This window comes from Rhinichthys klamathensis, unplaced genomic scaffold (assembly GCF_029890125.1).
Source record: "Rhinichthys klamathensis goyatoka isolate OS25496 unplaced genomic scaffold, OSU_Roscu_1.1 h1tg000104l_1, whole genome shotgun sequence".
Classification (NCBI taxonomy): domain Eukaryota; kingdom Metazoa; phylum Chordata; class Actinopteri; order Cypriniformes; family Leuciscidae; genus Rhinichthys; species Rhinichthys klamathensis.
The window spans coordinates 1,779,071-1,798,045 of NW_026606643.1; the positions used below are offsets into that span (position 1 = coordinate 1,779,071).

The window sequence follows — 18,975 nt, forward strand, 5'->3', positions numbered from 1 at the left end:
AGGTCCAACAAGTACTAAAGCATACCTTGACACACAAAAAGCATAGTATTTTGTGCCATGCATATGATCTAACATGAACGGTTTGGGTTTAGCATTTAATGAACGTTTGGACGATGTCATGAACCAAGTCCAAGCTGGTCAAGCTCCATGTAGCTACTGTAACAGCATTTCACCACTGTGTGCAAAATCGTTCCCACAATTGTTGGTTTCCATGAAAAAGTGAGGCTGTTGCTATGGCGACGGCACTACACAGAACTGATCAGATTATGTTGCAACACATGCAGAACAAAACATCCGCCACAATGAAAACCGGCCTACAATTGATGCCTCAATAGAAGGAATGCGGAGTACCCGCACAGACATACATGTGCTAGCGCATAAATAATGCAGCGCAGTGCTACGGATACGGCACACACCCTGCTCAAATAACCGGACAACGACACCACGTAGACTTCTGCATTGTTTCTAAGCAAGTGAGTAAACGACGATTCCACAAAATGAAGTTGACACCGTTTGGACGTTATTAGAAATGAGGCATCTCGCGTCCCTCTGAACTTTCAGGTGTCGGCGCAAACTGACGTACCTTCAGGTAGGCCATGGTGAGCAGAGGCAGCAGGGTGAAGGGCACCAGGTACAGGAGGGCAGGCTGGGCCGCGCGGTGAATACGAGAAGCCACCGTCGCCGTCAACAGACCTGAGAGTGGAAGAGAGAGAACCATCAAACGTGTGTTGAATCCACAGTCGATACAATTACATCAGCGCAACCAGTGTAGTCTGTTTGCGGAAAGAATAAGCTGGCTTTACAGTGAATCAGAAACGAACAGCGCAACCAGAGTAGTCCAACTGATTCCCAAACAAATGACTCTTAAGAGTTAATCAGAATCATACAACACAAACAGCATAGGTTGACCAATTGACAAACAAATGACTCTAATAATGAGTCTTTCAGACTACTTATCAGCACACAGACAGAGAGATAAACCGATGATAGACTGATAGATAATAGACAGACAGAACGACAGATAAACTGATCGGACAGATTTCTAGCGATAAATTATTCTGTTATTAATCACAATCTTAATAGGAGGGTGTGTTTGGATGATAGCGTTGTGACACGCACCAACAAAGTAACCAATGAGGGTGCAGTGGAAGTAGGAGACCCGCTGCATGCGGCCGGACACGTTGGCAGTCCCGGGCACTTCTCCAGAAGCCTGCTTCTTATAGTTGTCGTATCGGAGCACGAAACACAGCAGCAGACCCGGCATGACGATATCACCGATGCCCAGCATGGAGAAGTGGCTCCCGGTGGAGCTCGGGAACACCAGCTTCCCGGGCAGGGAGAGGCGCGGGACGTCCCGCCCCATGCCAGGGCCCAGATGCAGTTTGCGCGAGAGCACGTCGAGGGGGTTGTCGGCAGGTTGCGTGGCCACCTTGACCATCACATTGCTGTTGAAGATGTAGGCGGAGAAAAAGACCTACAGGAGAGAGAGGGAGATGAGTCAGAGGGACAGGCCAGCTAATAAAGCATCTGTTAAACGGCAACTCGCAAGCAAATAAGTAAACCGTTACAGGATTCCTTTAATATTTTGTAACTATCGCGTGAGCTGTAATTACAAGTTTTATGACACCAGCAGGGTGGAGTGGTACAGAAGTTCACACCATGTGATGATAGACGTGCCAGTCTTATGGACATGATTACTTTACAGTATTTGCATGTAAGAGTGAGAAAGAAACATGGAAGAATGTGAAAATTCAGAGCAGGATGTTTCCTACACTGTCAAGACAAGGAAGAACTTGTTACTCAACAAAGCACATGCCATTTTTACAGCTGCCAATCACCACTTGCCGCACTAATATAGAAAGCAATAGAGAACATGATGAAGTGTGTATATTTTAAAACAAAGTCAAGAGTATCCATTCGTGCCTGTGGAGTAAATACCACTCACGCAGAGCGTGACATGTTACATAGTATACAAATAGTACATTGTGTTTAATTTGTCGTTTAATGAGATCTAATATGTTGTTAGTGGTGAGAATTTTCACGTGATTAAATACATAGATCCGACTATTATCCCCATGTACTTTAATGGTCCAGTGGCAGAACTTTTGCCAAGCGTGTCAGAGGTTCTGGGTTCTAATCCACACTAAGTATAGCTTTTTTTCCTCATCAAAACCGATTGTTTATTAGTGGTTGTATATCAAGCAGGGACACGTTTTTTTTTGTGCATTAGGTTTTGTGATTTCACCGTAACAAATATAGAGAGTCTCTCCGCAACGGATTGAAGCGCGCGTCCGTGTGAAGACTGTGCGCGTCACAACAGAACACTGTATCGGCGCCACTGATCGCAGCGGCAACGAGCACTTTGGTCACTTGATTTCAAAAACAACATTTTAGATCGCCTCTTATTTAACAAACGAACTAAATGAATGCTCTACTAGAGTTAACTGGAGATGTTTTATTTGTTTGTATTGGTACATCCAGTGTTTCCCCTATCATTGTTTTGGGGGGGCGGCCCGCTGACGAAATCCAGTCATAAAAAAGGAATGTACTGTATAACGCGGAATTTCACGGAATTTGTAAATTTGAGGAAAAAATAGAAAGCAGTTCAGTACACTTGAAATCAAATCGTGATGTAGACTAGTGTGTGTGAATATTAAAACACAAAGACTATTTAAATACGAATCCCTCATGTTCTGTGTGAATGAATGATGCCGCCGACGCGCAGTTTCATTTACCACACACACTGAAGCACGTGTGACGCTTGCGCTGTTTTTTGGCCTATATGAAGACACAAATGCATGAACTTCCTCTCCAGGCTCTAGATCCACTCTGAAAGTCACTTCGTGATCATTTCACGGCTTCATTTGAGAAAAACTATCATCATGACAAACACACAGAAACTCAAAAGGTCTTCACGGCAACCCGTCAAAATAAAAGTTCGGTGACACAAATGACAGAAATGTATTACTGTTGAACATTAGAATTTAGATATGTCCCAATGTAATAATACACTAATCCAAATAAATTATCATCAAAACTGACAATAAGGAATAATCCATGTTTTAATTTTAACAGTAAAGCTCATTGTGCAGCAAGTTATTTGACAAAAAATGTATTTAATTTCATGATTAAAATTGATGATAAATGATAAAAATTTGTGTGTTTATGTCTTCATTTTATTACCAGAAAAAACACAACACAGAATTAGTGTGAATTTTTTTTTCATACATTTAAAAAAAAAAATGTTGTATAAGTTTAATGATTCATAATACATGATTTCAATTAATTAGACATGCTTTTTGATTGCAAAAAAAATTTACACCACGTATCCGTAACACGCCCGCTCCGAAAAAAAATCCAAGGGGAAACACTGACATCCGTGCCACGAGATGTTTCAATGGGGACATTTCACACCCGCAAATTACGCCTATGCTCGTGTCTGACTCCTCGCTCAGTCAGTCTGCCGTTTCCTCTTTCTCTGTTCCTCCGACAATGCTTTCCTAGCTTTCTGCTTCTTATATGCCGGCTCAGCCATGACGATAGTGTGACAAACTCCATCCCTCCCTACCTTGTTCCTAGATGGGGGCGTGTATGTGTGCAGTGCCGTAAAGGAATATGTTACATCGCGAGAGCTGATATCACGCGATACTTCCTGACGCTGAGGCCGGCGGCCCGCCGGACCAAAGTTGCAAGTGAGGTTTCTCTGCTCACAGGCACCAGGGCGAGACGGCCACCATTCAACCCGAAAGAAGTCATATAACCATTTCAATAACTCCGAAGCTGTTCAGTTAAGCTAAAAAAACTGCATAGTGCCCCTTTAAAATTAAATTCCACAATACAGAGATTTTGAACTAATGCTAGGCTTATTTTTTTATGAATAATTATATTGCTTGGTTTGAATTCAAGTTCCTAATAAATAAATAAACGGTAACTTCTGAACTATTTAATTTACTGGATTATCTAAAAATTCACAAATAAAATTAAATAAAAGATGATCTTAACAAAGATCATCTTTTCTTCATGTTTTACCATATACATTTTGTTTGTTTGTTTAAAAGCAAAGACTCTTCATACAAATATTCTAGGGCCCATGAAATATTTGTGAAAATGATAAAAAATGCTGGCGAAGGCAACTTAAAAAAAAAAAACATTTAGCAAAAGCATTTAGATCAACAGGTCTATATAAACTTGTAACACCGATTGGGCTGAACGTTACAAACTTGCCTAAACCTTAGACTGGTAGTGTATATGCACAATTGCACTACTGTGACATTAAATTATTTATGGCATGATTTAAAGACTTGCGCCCATCCCTCGGAACCAGTGTGACTTGCTGCATTAATTGCTTACCCAGAAGACATCATAGATGAGGAGGCCTGACAACAGCAGGCATGACACCTTGAGACTAGGCAGCCGCACGAATGCGATCATGGCCACACAGAGACCCATGGCAAGTGCTGCAGGAAACAACAACACAATATTGAGAGCAAAATAACACCACAGAAAAGGTGGTAAGAGGTAAACTAGAGGACACGTTTACATTGTCTGTGTGTGTGTGTGTGTGTGTGTGTAGGAAGATAGAGTAACAGCATGCTGACGCACCATCCATTAACAGCCAGTGGCCTGTCAGCACCCAGATGAGAACCAGCAAGACAGAGAGAGAAAAAGACAGCAGCTCCGCTAATGTGAATCGGCCACAGCAGCCGAACGAGATCCTGCAGAGAAAAGAGACATGCTGAATACACTTCCAACCACACATCACCTGGCTGGGACATGAGGCTCTCTTTCACACCCCAGCATCTGATTTCGAACACTGTTGTCCATTAATACACAAGAGGATTGTTCCACCCAGAGCAAAAAAAGAAAAGATTCTAGATTACATTGTGAAATTGAGTGAAGCTGCACGACGAATCCCTACGAACAAACACGAGCAATATCAGTTTCAAAAAGCCTATTTTGTATGATTTGGAGCATTCTATCAGGCAAAAAAAAAAAATTTGTTAATAAATTGCTTTTGACATTAAAGGACAAGTTCGGTATTTTACACTTAAAGCCCTGTTTTAAGATCGTTTCTGAAGAACGGTTAAGATTGAAATTTGGACACATGCTGCTGGCCCGAGAATTTTCGGTTTCTGTGGTTGCACCCCCCCCACCTCCACAATGGTTGGCATAGGTGCACTGGAATAATCCTTCATAAAACGCATTCAACTTTAGTTTACAAAGACGTGAAACTCACCGAGTGGTCTGGGGTGTTCACTGATATGCTCACACAAAAATCGCTGCAAAAGATGCTTTCCAACAGCTTTTATCGTAGTTTTTGTCCAAGTCAGACTCGGTTACAATATATTTTTAAACCATCTTATAACATCGAAAAAAAAAAAAAGGCATATCAAGATTGCGTATACCAAGTAAAAGTTCTACTTTTAAAACCATAATAAAAATACAATAATAAAAAGGTAAATGACATTTGACATTGCCGTAATTAATGTTCATCTATATAAACCATGTCGGGCCAGCAGCATGTGTCCAAATTTCAATCTTAACCGTTCTATTTCATCAGAAACGATTTTAAAACAGGGCTTTAAGGGTAAGATACCGAACTTGTCCTTTAAAAGGGTTCGCACACCGGATGAATGTTTAAAATGCAAACACATTGACTATGAGTGTATGCACAATTTCTCCCAAACTGTCATTAATGTACATACTGACTTCAACTTGTGCTGCAAGATACATTTAGTTTTACAGCTTGAATAAAGTCTAAAAACCCTTTCTAATCTTTCATTTTGCCCTGTTGTCTATTTATTTATCCACTAATCTAAAAAAAAAGCATATTTAATTTTTTGGTAACTTTTGCCTTAAGTGTCACAAACCTCTGATTCTTTAAATACAAAATACGGAAACCAGCTGCGTGAAGGAAGATTGCTGATGAAATAGGATTTCCAGATTAGACTCAACTAATTCAGTTATGGTATGCCCAGAGGTAAACTGTTCAGTCCAACAATTATATTTAATTGTTTAGTACAATCAGAACATAACGTACAATACAGAGATTATCTTAATTTCATAATGTCCTTAAATATAATACTGTTGACTACCAACTGACAATAGTATGTGCAAGAGATGCGCGGTTGGCGGTTACAGCCGCGGACTCCGCGGATCGGGCGGATGACGTGACGAAAAAAAATATTTTAATTAAATTCGGGCGGGTGGTTGAACCAATCAAATGACAAATATATGTATACATTGTTAAATATTGTTATCTGACTATACCTACATCCAAAAAAAAAAATTGAGCACACTCTATGCAGAGACTGCTTGTTATTATCAGAGATGGCAACGCCGGCGAAGGAGGTACGTGACAAAATCAAAAAAGGAGAATTAAAAACAAAGGAAATAGAAGGTCAAAAAAGTGTTGCCTGGAATAAGTTTTACAAAGTAGTAAATCAGGATGACACCAGTGCAAGCTATGTCCTATGTCATTTGCAAAACCTGCGAAGCAGTTTATGTTCATGACAGCCACAAGACGGGTACGTCTAATATGGTGCAACACAAGTGTGCTGCTAAACCTCAAACCTCCACGAACACCTTGACAAGTTTCGTCCGTCGAGATCCCAATAGAGTACCACAGGATGTAAAATCAAAGCTGACGGATGCATGTGTGAACCTGTGCTCTCTTGCGCCCGTTCGATATTGTTTCTGGTAGAGGATTCCACCAAGTGGCCCAGACGTTGATTGACATTGGAGCTAAGTTCGGTGCTGTTGACGCTGGACGACCCTGTTCTGAAGACTCCCGTTAATTTTGAATGCACGGGAAGAGAGCGGAGAGCGCGTCTTTTTCAGGCACAGTGCAATTCATTTTCTACCCTCAACAGGCCTAACAATCATATAATAAACTATAGAGCCTCGATATTAAAGAAACGCCGAAGTCACTATAGGCTTTTTCGTTGGTGCGCCATCAGCTATGCCTACAAAAGACAGATGAAATCTAATAATAATTGATCCATGTCGGTATACACAGCCTAATATTTTATAATGAAAAATAGCCAACACAATCAAGATAGACTATTTACTTTATTTATTAAATCCATGAAATTGGTTAATGAAACATGGATTAAAATTAAGATACAATTAATACAAAACGAAATTCGCTTTAAAGAAAGGCTTTGTGCTTCTGTTTGAGGTCTCTGTGAAAGTTTGAAAGTCTTTTAGTGCCGCTTTTAGAGTGGTCGCGTCCGTAATGGAGAACTGTCACGTAACGTTGTTGTTTTGAAAATTGGTCAAAAACGTTGGTGCGGATGGATGAGTTTTGTGATGCGGTTGCGGATGAAATAATAGCCCATCCGCGCATCTCTAGCCAGCTGATGTGTGACACCTCAGAGTTGTCCTAGACGCCACGCTGCGCAACCACCCTTAAAGGGTTAGTTCACCCAAAAATGAAGATTATGTCAGTAATTACTCACCCTCATGTTGTTCCAACCCCGTAAGACTTTGGTTCATCTTCGGAACACAAATTAAGATATTTTTGATTAAATCTGAGAGCTGGATCACTCCTCCATAGGCTTCTAAGGGATCTAAACAAAAGTTAGTAAAGACATCGTTAAAATAGTCCGAGTGACTACAGTGGCTCAATCTTAAGTTTATCAAACGACGAGAATACTTTGTGCGCAAAAAACAAACAAAAATAACGACTTTATTCAACTATTCATTTCCTTTTCGGTAAAGCTTCTAGGTTGTACGTTGTAAGTACAACCTAGAAGCTTTGCGTAGTTTCACTACGTGAAATGTCGAAGCCCACAGAGAAGGAAATGAATAGTTGAATAAAGTCATTATTTTTGTTTGTTTTTTTGCGCACAAAGTATTCTCGTCGCTTGATAAACTTAAGATTGAGCCACTGTAGTCACTCGGACTATTTTAACGATGTCTTTACTAACTTTTGGGCCGGCCAGTTTAGATCCCTTAGAAGCCTATGGAGGAGTGATCCAGCTCTCAGCGGCGCACACTCTGACGTCGCAAGGCAAAAACCCCGGTTTCACTGTAACCGGCGTTTCTGAAAATCCTCACCCTGGCAGGGGTTTTCAAAAATGTTCGGTTTCAGTGCGTTTCCGTGTGAACGAACCGCGTAAAAAAGTAGTCACGGTTATAAAAATGCCCGTGTCCGTGTGGACAGGGCCTCAGATTTAATCAAAAATATCTTAATTTGTGCTCCGAAGATGAACGAAAGTCTTACGGGGTTGGAACAACATGAGGGTGAGTAATTACTGACACAATTTTCATTTTTGGGTGAACTAACCCTTTAAGGCTAAACATAGACCCCAGTGTATATAAAACATTTTTTTTTATGTCTGAGACCACTTTTTCCCCATTAACACCTGGAAATGTAAAGTTTAGGATTTTGACAAATGTAAACTTATGATGTAAAACAAAGAAATATTTCAGATCTGCGCTATTCAAACCTAAGCAAAATTTATGGCATTGACCGTGTTCGCTTCTGATAAACTTAAAGTAGAACTCCGGCGCAAAATTAACCTTTGGTCTAATAAAACATTGGTACCTAGTCAACCGTCCTCTGAGAATTGTTTTCATGATAATCGAATGTAAAGAGCTTTATCTCTAAAAACTGTTTAGCGTATAACGCTAGTAATGGGGGCATTTAATAAGTAAAAAGAAATCGCTAGTTAATACCACTAACAAGGCTCAAAATAGCCCCACACTAACACGGTAACATAATGAGGGTCCCTACATGCAAAACGAAGCATTGAGAACTTTGTAAGTGTACAGACAGTTTAATAAGAAGATAAAGATAAAGATGAAGTTCAGTGCACTTCTCCTGTCTATATACACGAAGTGGACTGTCTTTATCTTTATCTTCTTATTAAACGGTCTGTTGTTACAGGTATGTTAGCCTGGATGTGAGGATGTATTATTAATTCATTTGTTAAAAGAGTGTTCCCCTTGTGTGTCTGACCCAGTCATTGGTCTGACCTGCCCTGTTAATGTTACAGGAATAAATGGTTACTGAGTAAACCTGCCAAGTCTTTTTTTATACAAGGACAGTTTTCATCTATAGTTGACTTGACCGCTACAGTGGCATAACAGATTAACAGCAGAGTATATCATTGTACTTTTTGAATTTTCTTTTATTCTGTGTTTATACTATCATATTTGGAAAGGTGGTCCTCGGAATGTTTTTATACAGTCATTGGTGGGCCAATAGTTGCAAAAGGTTGAGAACCCCTGTTTTAAATGACACACTGTAGAAGTTGGGATGGGAATATGAAAAGGCATCCACATGTAGGGTTGCAAAAATTTAGAGAATTTTTAAAGGTGAAAACTTTCCTTGGGTATTAACTAGGGATGTCCCGATCAGGTTTTTTTGCCCTCGAGTCCGAGTCATTTGATTTTGAGTATCTACCGATACCGAGTCCCGATCCGATACTTATATAATACATTAAAAAAGAATAAAGAAGAGCGAAAAAAATAGATCCAGGATATTCCTTATTTTTTATTTAATTCACCCTATGTTAACAAACAGAGCACTTCTGTGAGGTAGCTTGAACAATCAAGTAATAAATAACATAAATTCTTCACTTTTGGACTTTAGTGCAACAATAAATATAGAAAAAGTCTAATATAAAAACAAATAGCACCTCAACTTGCAGGCATGTAAACAAAAAATAAAAAGTCTTTAAAAAAAGGGAAAAAAAAGAGAATATATATATATATATATATATATATATATATATATATATATATATATATATATATATACATTAGGGGTGTAGCAGTTCACAAAATTCACGGTTCAATACGATACAGCAAAAAGAAAGAAATGTCCTATTTATTAAAAGAAAAAATATTTTTAAATAAGTTTGAGTTTTCCTACATCTTGAAACTTTCAGGTTTATAAATGGGGGCAATCTTTGAAGGATGAACAAATAATGTTTTGGTAATCACATTAAAAATAACATTTAAATATATATTTATATAATATTTGAGTTTTGAAGTGCAACATTAAATCCATGTTCATTCACGCACAATGTTTCTCCTGATTCCCATGTCAGCGCTGTTTGATCTAATAGAGATCTACGGTTAATAACGGAGAAATGTGAATGCTTCTCACTAGATCTCGCAGCGATGTTATTACCTCAGTGGCGAATTCAAATGTTTTCTTCACTGGATCTCTTAGCACAGTGTCGCTTGATCTCGCGCTGTACAGATGTGGTCCGAACTGATAAACGGTCCGTGAAGCACAATATAATGAGTAGCGCAGTTTCGTTCCGCTTTCATTACGTTTGCCATTTGATGTTGCGCAACAGTGTGGTGATCGCGCCAGCGCGGATTTTGTCGGCAGAAAAATGGTCCAAGGAATCGTTCGGTTTGTATGCGTACCGAACTGGAAGCCTCGAACCGAAACGGTTCAATAATTATGAATACATGTACCGTTACACCCCTAATTTACATATATCCGAGTCCTGATCGGGAGGTAACGTCCGATTCCGATCGAGTCTGAAACCACGTGATCGGGCCCGATTTCCAATCGCGTGATCGGATTGGGACATCCCTAGTATTAACAGGAATATATGGAAATTAATAGGAATAAACTTGACATTTGCAAAATTGCAATTAGCCTAGAACTTAATTGCAGTTGAAATAAATATTTATTTATTTTTGCTAAAAAGGTTTATCTACATTATTATTATCATTATTTACATCAGATCTTCAACACTGTTCCCGGGGACCCACTGTCCTGCAGAGTTCAGCTCCAACCATATTCAAACACATCTGACGCGGCTCATCAAGCTCTTCAGGGTCACTTGAAAATACATATATGGAGGTGTGCTGAAGCAGGTTGGAAATAAACTTTGCAGGACAGTGGGTCCCCAGGAACAGGGTTGTTGACCTCTGATTTACATTATCTACATTTAAAGGGTTAGTTCACCCTAAAATTAAAATATTTCATCATTTACTCGTGTCGTTCCAAACCTTTATGACTTTTGTTCATCTTCGGAACACAAATAAGGACATTTTTGATGAAATCTGAGAGCTTTCTACCCCTCCATTGACAGTCTACACAACTACCACTTTCAAGCCTCAGAAATGTAGTAAAGACATCATAAAGTTGAGGTTAAACCACTGGAATCACATGGATTACTTTAATGAAGCGACGCGGGTGCTTTGTTTGCGCAAACATAACTTACCACTTAATTTACAAAATACTAATATTATTAAGAACGTCTGCTCTCGCGTGCGTCCTGATGCTCTCGTAAACGCGTTGGGAGAATAATATTTTGTACATAAAGTGTTAATTGTGTGATGGGGGTTCGCGAACAAAGCACTCGCGTTGCTTCATAAAGGTTCATGAGGTTAAACCACTGGAGTAACATGGATTGGTTATTGATGTCTTTGCTACCTTTCTGGGGCATGAAAGTGGTAGTTGCGTAGCTGTCAATGGAGGCACAGAAAGCTCTCAGATTTCATCAAATAGATCTTCTGTGTTCTGAAGATGAACGAAAGTCTTACGGGTTTGGAACGACATGAGGGCGACTAATTGATGACAATTTTAATTGTAGGGTGAACTATCCCTTTATTTTAAACAACAATTAAAGAACATTAAATTAAATGTAGAAATAAATTATATCTACATCTTTACTATAATTAATAAAAAGCTGTCATCACCGATTCATCATTCGACATTATAAAGACATGCTAAAGTGGGACAATTAACTCAATGGCTTTCCTGAGTGAATGTCACATTCGATTTTTATCTGAATCCCAATAAGAAATGGTTTGTTGACATGTTAACTGAGGTAACTGCATTTAAAGGCAAACCACTCTGATGAGCGAGTAAACATTTCTTACTTGTTCTGTGGGGAGCAAGGTCTGGTCAGATACTGGCACATCGGCAGCAGGAGGAATGCAAAAGCGATGGTGGCTAGAACTGTTGAGGAAAAACAAACAGAAACAATTCCGCAAATATTACTCAAGCACGCTCCAGCGCAGCGTGTAAACTAGGTCAGTGTGTTAGAAAGGAGCGGTGGAAGGTCACTGGTGTGTTTGCATGTGGCACGTACCTGCAGTGCATATGGTGAACACCACCTGAACAGAGTCGAAGAAGAAAAACATGACGAGCAGAGACACTGAGGCTCCGATGGGCAGGAACAGTGCCTGTGTGGAGTCTATGGTCTGAATACCTGTGCAAACAAACACACAATCATATGAGGATTCAGGTTCTGTTCAGAAGAGCATCCTAACATACTACTGCAACTGCATGCTATACTGTATCCCACAATGCACTCCACCTTCCACTTCTAGTGTGATTAATAAAGCAGAAGTAATTATAGCTGTTTTTAATCCCTTTTGTGATAGAAATGTTTTATGCAATGGCCTTAGAATTGGTCAAAAGTGTATTTTAACATGGAACGTGCAGAAAAGTGCAGACTAAGGATGGTCAGGTCAAAGATAGGGATGCTCATTTCGGTTAATTTTACCGACAGACAACCGCCGCTCGTTATCCAAGTATTACCCGTTAACTGATGAGATTATAATATTGAATTAAATAAAAATAAAATTGACGAGTGTCTGTGACCCGTTAAAAAAAATAAAAAAAAAAAAATTCACGGGTTTATTTTAGCGTGCAAACAGCAGCATACAGAACAGATCAACAACAGAACCTGGATTCACATCAAATTTTCACACACTTGCAGCATTTCTGACACTGACAGAGAAAAACAGAATAAAATAGTATAAATAAAAAACATCAAATAGGCCTACACACTAATTTTTTTTTAAATTTAAATTAAGATGACAAAAAGAAAATACTGAATCCGTTTAAAGCTTTGAAAACCCGCCAATTTTTTTCCGTCAGACTAAGTTTTTTCGTCAAATAAAAATAGCAGGCCTACCTCAAACCACACAGAGTCTAATTTATTTATTTATTTAAAAGTAACATGTCTACATGATGTGGGGTTAGTCTGGAGCACAGCCTGTTGACAGTTAGACCCGCGGCAGAAAACACCCTCTCTGATGGCACAGATGTCCCGGGAATACAGAGCTAACGTCTCGCTAGAGTGGCCAGCTTCGGGAAGCGCCTTTCATTTGCTTGTGGATGTTTGCTTCGCAAGTGATTTTGCATTGTACTTGTACTACTGCTGTATTTTAATACCGCATAGCATGTTTTGCTGTCGAAATGGTCCCACACAGTAGCCTACTTTTCGCTCACATCATTTTGCTTGCTCAGCGAAATATGTCTATAGGCACGTGTGGTTGCGCATGTCAACACGCCCTGTGAGTTAACAAATATAGGCTAGATAATATTTTTTTAACCATGCAGCAAACTAACTTTGACTTCCTGACATTAACGATAAGTCCGTCACAGCCTGCGTGATTTTGCCACTTTCTGGGGAGTTTTTTTCCCCCTGCGATTAACGACTGATAAAATGTTGGTCGAAACAAGCCTCTTCTAGTATTAACGGTTATTCATCTAATAGGGGGCAGCCCTATTACAAACCAGTCACCTGAACAGTATAACCAATTACAGTGAAGACTTGATATTTATACTCAACTGTAAGATATAAATGTATTCATAAAAGTATCTTTCTGTCCAGAGAAACTCCGACCAGTGATCTCCTGGCCGTGAATAAAACTTCTTCCTTATTGAATAAAACGTAACGTTGTGTCTGGTAAATGCTGTGCAGCTACAGAATAGAAGTACTAAAGATTCTCCGCTCAGCAGAAACAGAAGACTATAGACCCGCACTCGGGCTGGCTACTCGCCAGTCGCGGGCCGATCTCGATCACGCGACACCGTTACTACACAGCGCTGGGAAATCCAGCTAAGAAATCCATTGAATTCGCCAGAGAATTAATAACATCGCTGCGAGATCAGGCGAGAAACATTCAGATTCAACGCAGAGTTCTCAGCTTTAAACCATAGATATCAGTTCAAACAGCGCCATGAATGAACAAGATATAGAAGGCTTTAAGTCCACAAATCACCAACATTCACCATGGATTTAATGTAGTAACACTAACCGTAACTACACATCTTTTTCCAGCACTTCAAAACTATATCATATTTATGTTTTTTTTATGTGATGACCCAAAATTTTTTTGTTCATCCTTCAAAGACTGTCCCAATTATAAAACTAAAAGTTTCAAATTGTAGGAAAACACACTTATTTCAAAATAAAAAAATATTAAATTACAATTGTAAACAGTAGGCAGCTGCAGAGGACACTTATTGGATATTTTCAGTCCCTAATATCTATGTTTTTCCACTCGTTTTGGTTTTGAATTAATATTAAGACATAATGAATGATAACAATTAAAGTAAGTAAGCTCAGTGCTTTATTGTCAGCCCCGCATTGCTACCAAATACTTTCTGTAACAGTGGCTCTGGTGCTGCCCTCAAACGTTAGTCTTGTGAACTTCAAATAAAACTGCATATTGTAATTTCTGTACGTTAAGTCTATTTATTATCAAAGCATTTGTCAGTAATACAGATATTTTGGGGGAAAATGTGAACAATTGCAATGCAAGCTGATTTAAGGTGTGCCCCTAAATTTTCTGCTTGCGCTCCTAAAATGTTTAGTCAGGGGCAACAGCGCTCCTAGTAAAAACAGTTAGTCTTGAGAGAGTACAGATGCTAAAGACCTGTGTGCTCACGTGTGACTGAGGTAGTGACAGTAGCTTCTTATACTTCAGGGAAATATTGTATTGTAAGTATTCGGGAAGGGAATTCTCTCGAGATACTGTAGTATATGATTTTATTATATTAAGAGCGGTAAGCTGCTTGAATTATCCGAGGTGAAGGAGGCAGATTACTAGGCTGTATTCGTATTGAGAATTTCCACAGCACTTTCTTGGCTCATGACTAGGGATGGGACGATTACCGGTTTCACGATAAACCACGATAAAATGTCCTGGCGGTTAGTATTATCGTTTAAAATTTAATTATCATAAAAACCGTGTTTGATTATCGTGATTTTGAAAACTCGCGGTAAATCCTGTCCAGCCAGAATCAGTCTGACGCAGGCACGAGCAGGCGCGCAGATGCAATGTTGTTTTTTTGCGTGAGAACACATGGCGGAAGGCAGTGACAGCGCACGGGAGATTTTTCAGCCATTAAAGAGGACAAAATCGGAGGTATGGTCGTATTTTGGCTATTACAAGAGTCCCAAGGCCAATTAAATCGAGGATGGGCACCCTGTCTGCAAATCTTGCTAGAGGAAAGTCGCTGCAAAAGGGGGAAACACGTCAAATCTGCTAAGTCATCTAACGTTACGTGACAACCACCCACTGAGTTAATTTTTACCTTAATACCACAACTAACTTGGTCAAATAATTAGACAAATTTATTGGAGATCAATTATTTCATTATCTCACTTGTAATTATTGCAAAGCTTCCGCGAAGAGAAAAGTTTTACAGCAAGTGGATTTGAGCCAAGACGAACGAACATATTCAAACTATTAATTAAGGGTGACATTGAAGGGATAATGTATTGTATTCATCAATAGTAAACTTATTACAGTTTTATTTTTTATTTTTTTACCACAGAAATAATTTCAGGGACATGAAATATTGAATTGTGGTTAACTTAATGTTTTTAAATCTTACCGGTTTATAAATCCATTATACAAGTTACAGTGTCCAAATCAATCGTAAAGTAAATGTGATCACTACAACAATATTGTAGTAGTATTAATACTAAAATACTCTGTTTTAATTTTCAATACAATCAAAACTGAGACGCAAGACATTCACATCTGAATGAAACCAGAGATTGCGTCCGCGGTGATCCGAGACATGGATGTGCGCTGTGTAGTGCGTTGCTATTTACAACAGTCATTATAAGTAGCCTATTCCAGTAGTTTAGTCACCCTGACCCAACCAACATATTTTGTTCATTTAAAGTGTGTGTGCGTGCGTGCGCGCGTGTGTGTGTGTGTGTGAGAGAGAAAGTGATTTATTTATTAATAATAATAATATTCAGTCATACACACATCCATAAGTGTTATTATCATTATTAATGATAGGGTTTAATGACGAGTATATTAAAACCTGCACTAGGAAAACTTATACCTCTCACTCTCAGGGCTCCATGTTAATGTTAATATAATGTTTATGCTTAAAAAAGTGCATATAGCTGCTAATTGTATTTTTTGTTTGTTGATTTTCAAATGTTTTCAGGGTGAGCATCAGTTCTTTTTGAACATTTCCATCTCATTTTAACAAAACCGTGATAATATTGATAATCGTGATAACTTTGGTCACTATAATCGTGATATGAAATTTTCATACCGTCCCATCCCTACTCATGACTAGTAACTAGTTCAGGACTCACTGTTGTTAGTGTTGGTATTGTTGAAGGAGCCAGGGTTGGTGGGGTTTCCATCCTTGTCCTTCTCCTGGTTCTCACAGTCCATGTTTAATGACCTGTGTGGACAGACACAGTTTATCCACAATCCACAACTTTTCCGGCCCCTAAGTGAACCAACATTGGACAAAACCAGGGTGCCTGAGCTTTATGCTCTATGACGGAGGTTTTGGACAAGTCACAGATGGCATATTTAACTTGAAGAGAAATTAAAGGCTATAAGGAGCAGAAGTACAGTCCATTTAATAGTGATGTACCGATCATGATTTTTCATGGTCAATTATGATTGCTGATTTTCGACCGGTCCATCTCTACTTTTTAATATGTTATACTGTTTTAACCACATCTAAATTCAGTCCATGAGTCCATGATTATGAGAGTTGTTGTCCACTGAAAATTGGGAAAGATATAATTTCAAGGCTTAATCAGATAAACAATTGACACTTCTGTACCTCATAGCTTCATTTTCTTTGACGACAAATTAAATTTGTCATATAGAAAAACAACTATGCCCACTGATTCATTCAATAGATATGTTTAATAGTCCAGGTTCTAAGTGTAGATTTTTTTCTGCCAAGCCAGGCAAGTAATTATTTTTCACTTGTCATGACAATGTTCATCGGCTACATCACATAAAACAATACATTTTATAAGCATTTTTAAAATATGTTCCAGAAAAAAAAACATTGAAAGAAAAATGTAAATATTTTTGAGGAAAATAAGTATATAATTCCCTGTATAATAAATATTTGTGAACACACAGGTTCAAAAGATTTCTTTAATATTTTACAAAGAAGTCTCTTTTGCTCACCAAGACTGCATTCATTTGATCAAAAATACAGTAAAAACAGAAATATTATTACAATTTATAAGAACATTTTCTATTGTAATATATTTTCAAATGTAATTTATTCCTGTGACGCAAAGCTGAATTTCCAGCATCAGCACTCCAGTCTTCAGTCACATGATCTTTTTTCCATGATTCTTTAAGTAATTGAAAGTTCAAAAGAACAGCATTTATTAGAGATGCACCGATTGATCCGGCTGGTGACCGGAATCGGCCGATTTTCACGTGATCGGCCATGATCGGCGACCGGCCGGTCAGTCTGACAATGCCGATTTTATGCCGGTCAAATGCACTCAGTCTCGGGCGCCGCATGATTAACATCGCGCAACATCAGCACCACACGTGCACACGGAACACACGTGTAGGAAACCTCGTGAATTACGACCGTTTCACACCGCAAGCGTGAGCAGCGGGGATTTTTTTTCTTCGGCGTGCATGTTAATCAATGAGTGCATTCACACCGGGAGGTCAAGCAGGAGCGTCGCGTGAGCAAAGCGCGGGTTTCAGCGCCGAGTCTATTCTGCTCGCGCTCAATTAAAGTGAAAGCATACTTTTGATGGACAAAATAAATATGATTTCACCCCAAAAAGTGCCCAAAATGCACAGAATTTGCACGTCTGGTGTATTTTAACAAGAACTGAAGTAGCCAGGCTATGTCAGAAAAGAAAATTAAGACTCAAAAATATTTATAGAAAATAACTTGTTTTTATTCCCAATCGTTTCCCTGCACATGCTCCACTTGTCCTGTTTAGCCTGGCTGGACATGTGTCAGAGAGAAAAACTGTTTGAGAAATACAACTTGCCATTGATGTACAAGTGATTGCAATAGGCCTGTGTGTGTGTGTGTTTGTGTGTTGAGAAATATATACTGCAAGGGTAGGCTATATTTATTTTATTTTTATTTGTTATTATTTATATATTGTTTTATTGGCATTACCTGTTTTCATACAAAAGTTTAGTTTGCTAAATATATAAAAAAATTTTAGTTGGATATTGGATGTGAAAAGGAAATGGTTCTTCCATAACACTGCACTTTAGATGTGTGTGGATTTCCCACACCAGGAGTAATTTATATAGTCCTATTTTATAGCGATTATCTGGTAAAAAAAAGTTCTATGCAAAATGTTCTATTAAAGAGAAGATAGAAAATAAATATTTGTGTGTGCTGTAAAGTGGTTTAAAAAAAAAGGAAATCGGAATCGGCTAAAATCGGTATCGGCAGGTCAAATTCAAGAAAAATCGGAAATCGGAATCGGCCTAGAAAATTGTAATCGGTGCATCTCTAGCATTTATTAGAAAATAGAAATCTTTTGTATCATTATAAATGTCTGAAGTCACTTTTGATTAAGTTCATGTTTCCTTGCTGAATAAAAGTATTAATTTCTTTAAAAAACAAAAACAACTCTGCACCTTTGAACGGAAGTGTATGTATTATAATTTAAAAAAATATATATTTCCCTACAGAGAAGAGAAAATATGTTTCCATATAAATTAGGGTTGTGCCGATAGACGATATCATCGTCCATCGTGATGGCTGACAGACATCACGATGTTAAGCCAGCATCGCGACCGCCCCCCCCCCATGTTTCCATGGTGACGCGTCATGCTTGGCACGTGATTCACCACAGCCCAAATAGCGCTGTATGACAGATGTAATGTTAGCGCTTTTATTTCTAAATATTAACAAACCTGGTTACATACCATGTCATCAACTATCTTCTATTCTGATTCTCAAATGCGTGTAAGTGAGTT

General features: G+C 38.7%; 1 protein-coding gene across 1 annotated transcript in view; it reads right to left on the reverse strand.

The window, feature by feature from the left end:
* Positions 1–18,975, reverse strand: part of sppl3 (signal peptide peptidase 3) — a 42,524-nt gene that overhangs the window by 3,742 nt on the left and 19,807 nt on the right. The window contains exons 3-9 of the mRNA XM_056253304.1: positions 16,344–16,435; positions 12,072–12,191; positions 11,860–11,938; positions 4,603–4,715; positions 4,351–4,457; positions 1,120–1,474; positions 584–693 (exon numbers count right to left, since the gene is read on the reverse strand). Coding sequence (XP_056109279.1) covers positions 584–693; positions 1,120–1,474; positions 4,351–4,457; positions 4,603–4,715; positions 11,860–11,938; positions 12,072–12,191; positions 16,344–16,435 — 976 coding nt within the window. The remainder of the gene's footprint in view (positions 1–583; positions 694–1,119; positions 1,475–4,350; positions 4,458–4,602; positions 4,716–11,859; positions 11,939–12,071; positions 12,192–16,343; positions 16,436–18,975) is intronic.